The sequence below is a fragment of the Schistocerca piceifrons genome, chromosome 2, assembly GCF_021461385.2.
Source record: "Schistocerca piceifrons isolate TAMUIC-IGC-003096 chromosome 2, iqSchPice1.1, whole genome shotgun sequence".
NCBI classification, from domain to species: domain Eukaryota; kingdom Metazoa; phylum Arthropoda; class Insecta; order Orthoptera; family Acrididae; genus Schistocerca; species Schistocerca piceifrons.
Genome location: NC_060139.1, coordinates 631299869 through 631309667, shown reverse-complemented (window position 1 = coordinate 631309667; position 9799 = coordinate 631299869). Strand labels below are relative to the sequence as shown.

The 9799-nt window shown below is 40.2% G+C and overlaps 1 protein-coding gene across 2 annotated transcripts in view; it reads right to left on the bottom strand.

Annotated features, from left to right (window-relative positions):
* Window positions 1–9799, bottom strand: part of LOC124777687 (nucleoprotein TPR-like) — a 291125-nt gene that overhangs the window by 193934 nt on the left and 87392 nt on the right. For both annotated transcript variants that reach the window (XM_047253163.1, XM_047253164.1), the window contains exons 11-12: window positions 9099–9314; window positions 8647–8949 (exon numbers count right to left, since the gene is read on the bottom strand). In XM_047253163.1, coding sequence (XP_047109119.1) covers window positions 8647–8949; window positions 9099–9314 — 519 coding nt within the window. The remainder of the gene's footprint in view (window positions 1–8646; window positions 8950–9098; window positions 9315–9799) is intronic.

Genomic DNA, 9799 nt, shown 5'->3' with positions numbered 1-9799 from the left:
GGGCCGCAAAAAAGTCCTTTTCCATCATGACAATGCACCATCACACACCTCAGCAGTTGTGCTCGCAAAATTAATGGAAATAGGATTCCAACTCGTTTCACATCCCCCCTATTCTCCAGACTTGACTCCCTCTAACTACTATTTGTTCCCCAATTTGATGAAATGGCTGGCAGGACAAAGATTTTATTCAAACGAAGAGGTGATTGCAGCAACTAATAGTGATTTTGCAGACTTGGACAACTGCTGTTATTCAGAAGGGATGAAAAAATTGGAACAGCGTTGGACAAAGTATATAAATCTAAAAGCAGACTATGTCAAAAAATAAAAAAGGTTTACCCCAAACAAGTACGTAGTTTTTATTTTTGCACAGACTTTTCAAATGTCCCTCGTAAAGGAGCCATATAGGTTAAACCAGTACTAATGTATCATCACAGTAATACAAGGAAATTTCGAATATGGGATTTTTATTAATTTTTAGTTTCTAATTATTTTCAAATAATATTTAATAGATTTCTCTTATTTCAATATTTGTAAACTAAATACGCTGGCATATTACTGTAAGAATGTATATACACTATGCGATGAAAAGTATCTGGACATCTGGCTGAAAATGACTTACAAGTTCATGGCCCACTCCATTGGTAATGCTGGAATTCAATATGGTGTTGGCCCACCCTTAGCCATCATGACAGCTTCCACTCTCGCAGGCATACGTTCAATCAGGTGCTGGAAGGTTTCTTGGGGAATGGCAGCCCATTCTTCGTGGAGTGTTGCACTGAGGATAGGTATCAATGTCAGTTGGTGAGGCCTGGCACGAAGTTGGCATTCCAAAACATCCCGAAGATGTTCTATAGGACTAAGGTCAGGACTCCATGCAGGCCAGTCCATTACAGGGATGTTTTTGTCATTGTAACCACTCCACCACCGGCCAGGCATTATGAGAAGGTGCTCAATCATGTTGAAAGATGCAATCGCCATCTCCGAATTCTTCTTCAACAGTGGGAAGCAAGAAGGTGTTTAAAACATCAATGTAGGGCTGTGCTGTGATAGTGCTATGCAAAACAACAAGAGGTGCAAGCCCCCTCCATGAGAAACACCACACCATAACACCACTGCCTCCAAATTTTACTGTTGGCACTACACACGCTGGCAGATGACGTTCACCGGGCATTCGCCATACCCACCCCCTACCAACGGATTGCCACAATTTGTACCATGATTCGTCACTCCGCACAATGTTTTTTCCACTATCCAATGTTTACGCTCCTTACACCAAGCGAGGCATCGATTGGCGTTTACCGGCATGATGTGCGGCTTATGAGCAGCTGCTCAACTATGAAATCACAGTTTTCTCACGTCCTGCCTAACTGCCATAGTACTTCCAGTGGATCGTGATGCAGTTTGGAATTTCTGTGTGATGGTTTGGATAGATGTCTGCCTATTACACATTACGACCCCCTTCAACTGTCGGCAGTCTCCGTCAGTCAACAGACAACGCCAGCCTGTGCGCTTTTGTGCTGTACGTGTCCCTTCACATTTCCACTTCACTATCACATCAGAAACATGAAACTAGGGATGTTTAGGAGTGTGGAAATCTTGTGTACAGACATATAACACAAGTGACACCCAATCACCTGACCACGTTTGAAGTCCACGAGTTTCACAGAGCACACAATTCTGCTCTCTCATGATGTCTAATGACTACTGTAGTCACAGATATGGAGTACCTGGTAGCAGGTGGTAGCACAATGCTCCTAACATGAAGAACATATGTTTTGAGGGTTGTCCAGATACTTCTGATCAAATAGTGTAGAACCTACTATATATGTTTCAGATTTTCACATCATGTAATAATTAAGACCACAGTAATATGAAATTGAACAAATACTTGTTTAGTGATGCAGTGGCTGTTATGAACATAGTACAGCAATCAAATGAACCATGTCCAATCCACTCCTCCCCCCTCCACCCCTTGTTCACTTCTCCCTTGCCTCCATCCTCCCTTTACTGAATGCTTCTTTTTTATATATAATATACGATACACACAATCATGTTTTAAGAATATTTATGGGCATGATCTTGGCTCAAGGTCATGCAGGTGCCCTGCACTGAATGACCTGTATGTTTTATTGATTTTCTGTTCACTTTTGCACTCAATAATGGCTATAGAGCTGAACTCTTGAGACTCTTAAATAAATATCAAATATACAAGCAAATGGCAGAAATTTCATTAAAATATGAAGAATTGTTTAATATTAATCATAGGAAGGTATCAGTGTGATACGCAATTATTAACACTGCCCAAACAATAATTAACCGAGTTATAACAGACCAAGGGAATACTTCCCCCCCTACAAGCAGACCACTCAGCCTCATTCCTACGTAAAATCTACTAACCTGCAAAATGCTTCTACAGATATGAAAGTAAGAGAACAGCACTGGCACCAGTATACGCAAATGAAGAGAAGAGACTGTACAATAGCCTCAGTCAGAACCATTAAGTAACTAGAAACCGTTTGTGCTTAACCAGGCTACCATTAACACAGCAAAACTAGCGAACTATTCAGAAATATATCTGTTGCTCCCTATGTTATAACCAGAGTCACGATTTTTATGAATGCACCTTTTCTCAGGGTAAATTAATGCTCTTCAGAAAGATACCACAGTGTGTATTATTAGATTTGATCATGCCAAATGTGTCCAGCGTCTGAGAAACTGTTCCATCTCAGGAATTCACACAAGACTCCATTGAAACTGACAGTTTTGTTATGCAATTAAGAAATTTTGTTAGATGAAAAATACCAGTGAGATTGGATCAGACACATTTCCAGCTCTAAGCATCAAAAGAACAAGACTCCCTCAAACAAACAAATCATGGCACACTATTACAAAATGCATTTGAACAATTCTTCAAGAAGCTAAATATTAACGAATTGATTTGTGTGTGTGTGTGTGTGTGTGTGTGTGTGTGTGTGTGTGTGTGTGTGTGTGTTACAGGTGCTCAACACCGAGGTTACAGCGCCCTTACGCACATTAGATGAAACAATACTGGATAAAACGTTTAAAATTTTTGTCAAGCAGTAAGGAAGAAAGGTGCAAAAGACAATCATTCACTCACTCTCATCCCATTCGCATTAAACCACACAATCACATTATCTCGCAAGCCTTAATAAAGCAGTGAAGGGTGAAAGCTGCTTTTTCTAAAACTGAAACAGAAGTAAAACCACAGAAGAGCTACAACAAAAGCAAAGGTAAATGTGCATGGCTGACGAATTACCAAAAACATGCATATGCCAGTCACCCAGTTAACGCACATTAAGAACACAAGCTCCCAACATTTTTTGGAAACAAGTTGCACAGAGGGCAGATCTGCCAGTAAATCTGCCACAGTCCTCTGGTCCGAAAATAAAATCCAGTCTAGTAAAATGAGGGGCACAGTTACCTGCACGCCACAAGCACCACATGTTGGAGGATCCTCTTGCCGGAGCAAGAATGCATGCTTCAGAGAACTGTGACCTATGTAAGGACGAGTAAGCAGGACCTCAGACCATCTTCATGGCCACAAGAAGGTATACCACGGCCGCATTGTGGGCTTTACGAGACAGCTTATAATCAGTCATTTCCAGCCACTTGTCTTTCCATCAACACCTGACTCTGTACCTCAACAGCGAGGTGAGTACATGCGGGGGAATGGCACACTGAAATAACCGAGGATTTATCAAGACATGTCTCCTTGGCTGCATATCTGCCCTTTCGTTTCCTGCAATACCCATGTGCCCTGGCACCTACCAGGACACCTCTTTCCCCATCCATTTTAGCTGGAGGAGGGCATCCTGAATATTCTGAACCACTTTATCAGCTGGTCAGCTAGATATAAGCGTTGCATCGAGAAAAGAGTCCCCCAGCTTAGACCCGTCTGTGAAGACAGCTACAAAGCCGTGGTGCTCATTTAAATCTCAAAAAATTTCGCATTAAAAACAGAAGAAGGTGTGCAATTTCTCCTGCACTTCACTAAATCTAAAATTACTCTGGCCACTTGCACTAACCAGGGTAGGAGTCGGTTAAAACACTAGATTTGAGCCTGTACATGACCCACGCCAAGGGTCTCAAGCACACATTCTGCAGAGATACCAAATGGTCTTGTTGCCCGTAATGATTCATAAAGAGGAGTTCTATAGCTGGATGAGCAATGGTAGGGTGTGCTGGAGCAGTGGAAGTAGCGAGGGGCTGGCATACCTGACACACCATGAGAAGCTACTACCAGATGGTACAGACAGTTCACCAGTCTCAGCACAAAGAATGGGTACGGGGCAGGACTTGTAAGGGCCGTGGACCACCTGATCTCTTCATGGTGGACAGAATCAATGATTTTAAGGTACAAAGGCCTCGCTGACCCATACACTGTACATCCATAGTCCAGCCGTGATCGAACAAAAGCCCTTCAAAAACTGGAGCAGAAGCTCCCTTCCACTCCCCAAGACCTATGTAAGACACCTCAAAATTTTCAGTGTGTTTGGGCCCATACTTTCAGGTCTATCAGGTGTAGTAAGCAAGGCAACATCGAGTCAAAAATGAGGCCCAAAAACTGCACACAGTCTTTAAAAGGGAGAACAGTGCTCCACAGGTAAATTAAAAATAGGATGAGAATGATTAAAATGAAACACACACACACACACACACACACACACACACACACACACACACACACACACACCTTCTCCGTAGAAAATGTAAAATCAGTCTTTGCAGCCCACTTCTCCACCATCTTCAATGGAAGCTGCAACTGATAAAATGATGCTGAAATGCTGGAGGAGGAAAAGAAAACTGCAAAACTGCCCACAAATAAGGAGCACCATACAGGACTCCTCACGGTGGATGTGATACTGTGGATGGCTGTGGCAAAGAGGGTGTAGCAAAGCAAGAGGCACCAAATTTGTTGTAAAAGTCAGTAAATTATTCAATGGACAATATTTTTCAGTTCAGATATTTCATTCATTCCAAGCAAGTGTCGATTTGTGACATCATCCAGACACGAGTTGACTTTAATCTGAATCCGTTTTAGCAAACTAATAATTTCACTAAATTTTATTGATTATGAAATACAAGTTCTTGAAGTTTATTCAGAATTGGAAGTGTTTGATTACTAATTACATGCCATAATTTATTTGTTTAATATAAGGGTGTTTTGAATTTTGTATGCATAAAATAAAGTGTGAATTTATATGTGGCTTTTACTCTGACACGAGTTATCACTTAGAGTGCTAAAAGTGCGTGTGTCCAATTTGCTGACCTATGTGTTGAATTTTATTTTGTGATCTTGACCCGAATGGAGAGTAAATCCAGTTTCATTTAACCTTTACATGAGATAGACACATCACGTTATTATAAACGAGTCGTTTAGCCCATTAGGGAAAACTGGAACCTATGTGCTCGATTTGAAATACGTTACACGCCAGTGCATAATCGAGCTGTCCATTAAATCACTTACAATAGTTGCAAATGCATTTGGACTTCACGCACGAAGTTGGAAATTAATTTTTAAACAAGTGCTGATTTTGAAGAGAGAGAGAGGAAAAAAAAAAACGAAAGTTTATTCAAAATATCAAGGTCCAGTTTTAATTGAGACACATATCACCTTGTTTATTACGTTCGTTGCCTAGCAATGCTGTAAAGCAGCTTAATCAATTCATTAGAATGATTTGCAACGTAGTAAGGACCATTACACACACAGAATGTTACACAAAGTTTGCTGACCGCATGAGAGTGTTTTTCTTTCCAAAAAATGCCAAAAAACCGGCAGTTTCGAAAGTTAAATTATTAACTGTTGTGTAACTTCATCGATTGTCGTACACCACTACGGAACTTCTTGTATCGTGTCTCTTCACAAGAGATCTCAAGAAGCCGGGATAAACAAGAAGAAAAAGAAGAAGAAAAAGACTAAAGAAAAGGCATCGGTATAAGGGATCACCATTCTCCTGCTCAAAACTATTCGACAGGACATCACCAATTCTGAAGTGAAAAAAGCACTTTGATAAAAAGTACCAAATAAAGATGGGGAGATGGCCACAAAAGCACCATTGGCAGAGCTGTCCTACAACAACGTGGTTCCAAGTAGTAATGCATGCCTTACTGATACAGAAAAACATATCTACCCAATGCCGTTTATGCCGGAAAACCTGCTGAATAGCTGCCACTAGCAAGATCAGGTTGTCAACAGTGGATTGAAATCTGCTGAAACCACACTGAGAGTAGCTAAAGTGCTTAGTCTATAACATCCACATCAGATGACAGTTAACCATGCACTCGAAGGTCTTTTCTACACAGCTTGTTAAGGCAACACCAGTAATTACTGGGACACATTCGGTCATTTCCCAGTTTAGAAAAAGGGGTCAAAATTGACTCCCTCCACGAGTTGGGAAGTTATCTGTCTGCCATATTGAATTCAAACTCCGTAAGAGGGTTTCCTTGGACAGTGATTCGAGTTCCACAGCATGCAGTATTGGATCTGGTTGTGACCGAGTGCAATATCAAGAGCTTCAGACGGAGTGGAATCCAGCTCCCACATGGAGAATAGGCAGTTGTAGGACTCCAAATTATTAGACTGGAAGTCCAACTCACCCCTTTCCATGGTTGCACAGGAGCAAGGGAACCCTGGATCCTGGCTGGCAGTGGCAATAATCAGCACAAAATGCTCTGCCATAGTTTGTATAGTACATAACTCATGTTATGTGGTCCAAAATGCAGCCAGATAGCCAAACAGCATCCACCTGGCACTGCTGATCATCCATTGTGGCTGCTTCCTTTCAGTGACAGCTCCATTCAATAGGTGAATACAGAGTGGGAAGTGATCACTGGAATGAAGGTAGTCAGTGACTTCCCACTGAAAAGAGTAAGTAAATGCTGGAAAGCAAAAACAGAGGTTGATGGCTGAGAATGTCCCAGCAGCAGCACAGAAATGAGTGGAAGTGCCTGTGTCGAGGATGCACAGCTTGTGAGGCATCATGAGGATCTCCAAAATCCCTCAACACTGATTTGTGTGCAGCTCTTATACAAGCAGGAATACCACTCAGTAAGGTGAAACATTCAACCTTCAAAGGATTTCTTCAAAAATACACAAAGAAGTCAATGCTCAATGAGAGTACGTTTAAAAAAACTTCCAAGAAACCACACAAAGAATCCAGGAGAAAATGTCTGGGTGTGACATGGGAATCATTCTGGATGAAAACACAGACGCAATTGAACAATATTTTTTGAACATTTTAGTTTGTCCATTAGCAGAGGAGAAAGTTTAGCCTACGTTGTTAAAAATGTATGAGCTGAAGAAAGCAAATGCCAGTACTGAAACATTTACATGCTTGGTCCATGTCCTTTATAGGTTTTGTGAATCCGGAAGTAACTTCCAAGCCATTTTGAAGCCTGCAGGCAAATCACTTGCTAGGGATTTTTGACAAGTGTGCTACTATAACGTGTGAGAATTCTGACAAAATTAAAGTGTCCATGTTTTCTTTCGATCCAGCTGACATAGGTGCAATTTCCAATACACAATAACTTCTGCTACTGGAGAAAATACATAATTTGTGGGCAGAACTAGTTTACATCCATAGTTACAAGTACTTGACTAGCTAATAAATGATTAGAAGAACAAGGTCTTGAAAGAGAGAAACAACGGGATATTTTTACTTCTGTGAGGGGGCAGTTAGACAGCTTTGCCAAAGATAAACTTGTATAGTCTTCAGGAGAATCCAGATCTGTAGATCTGCCATTCCAAGTGAGTACAAAGTTTGTCTCTAAGGTTTCTGTGGATGTCTAAAAAAGTTTTAACATCTACAAAGATATTCTATTTTTTAATAGAAGCAGACTTAGTTTAAAAATGTAGAGTGCTAAATGTCTAAGAACAACATCCATGATTTTTCCTTCTTCTGAAGAGTGATGATTTGATATATTTGTTTGTAATTCAATAAAGTGTAACAGGAAAAGATAATTTGTTGAATTAGTTAAGTAAATCATCACCTTTTTGGCCCTTTTTTAGCTTATTTTAGCACCTGGTCTATTCCTTTTTCGTCATCTGAAATTTGCACCTAAGAATCCTAACTATGATTATAATGAACAACTGTTGTTTCTTTGTGACATCTGATTAAAATTTGATACCAATCCGTTCATTCGCATCACCTCAGTAAAGGCAGTTGTTTCCCTGACAAGACAATGGAGGATATTTATGACAGCTTTGAAATTTAAAAAATTTCTGACATCACAAATTCAATACAAGAAGATTTTATGTATCTTACTGATATGGTAGTCATTGCATCACTGCTGAATAATCATGACAAGGAAGTGAAGGGCGAGATCAACTGCAATGTTGCCAACATACATATTCCAGTATTTCTTTTCCACCTACATGCAGAACATCTATTTTTCTGACTCTCATGCCAAAGGTGAAACTGAAAGTAAATTTAAAACAAATGCTGTTTTTTTTACAACAGACTGATGTTGAATCACCATCACTACCACCACCTATAACAACTACGCTACTTCCACAGACATTATCATACACCTCTCAGTGAGAGTAATTCAAAATAAATGTTTATTTCTTATACTTAATACATTAATTTACTTACAGTCTAACGTATATGCCAACAGTATACTTACATCTTTAATAGCAACAATTGTTTGCTCGTGCTTAGCTATTGATTCAACGTATATCTGGTTTCGTTTCTCAAGAGCATCAACCTGCGCACGATAAACATCAGTGCTGTCTTTTAATGCCTTAGCACAGCGATCTGCATATTCGGCCTGTGCCACAATGCGGGCGTAGTCAGAACGAATTTTGTGAAGTTCAGTTTGAGCAGTTTCCAACTGTTCAGTCAAGTGTTTCTCATGTGCCTGTCTTTCTTTACGGTATGTTTCAGCTTCAGCCAGTGCCTCTTGAAGAGCCTTTCTGGTCTCTGCCAACTGCCAAAAGAATTAAAAGATTATATCATGACAAAAAACTTTACTGGATAGAACCTAACAATGATGAGGTCACAGGATGTGGATGACGGGGACAAAAACAACAGTGAATCACTTCCACAAAGAAAAGCACGCTGATTACTAACACTTACCTCTTTAATGCTTGTACTCCTCTCTATGTGAGCTGTGCCATCTGGAGTAGTTGTAATAACTGATGAAGTGTCACTTACATCTTTCCCTTCTCTTGCCTGGATATACAAGTTGCGGTACATATCACGCTGTCGCAACAATGTCTCTATCATTTTCTCACACCGTTCATTTCTCTCAGTCATGCTGTGCATTTGCTCTGCGTAAGATACTAAATGGGCCTGTCGAGGTAGTAAAAGAATAAGTAGAGTTGTCAGTAACATTTTTATCACTTATAAGAAACTATAATACTTCCACTGCAAGCACATTTGATTCAAAATATATTGTTAAAAATAAACACTATATTTCATTTGGGGTAAAGTACATCAAGCTTATTACGCAAACCAATATACTGATGCTTTAAGGAAGGAAGAAATATTAGGGTTTAACCTCACATTGATGATGAGATCATCAGAGATGGAATACAAGCTCAGGCTGAGGAAAAAATGTGGAAGGAAATCAGCTGTGCCCATTCAAAGGAACAATTCTGGCATTCACTTTAAGAGGTTTGGGGAAATCATGGAACAACAAAATCTGAGTGTCCAGACAGTGATATGAACCTCTGTCCTAAACACTAGTCCAGCTCACTCAGTTTGAGACAGTAATAGCAAATCACCACAGATGAATTTAGCTGACAGGGAAGTCTATTTAGCTGACAGTTGCAGTC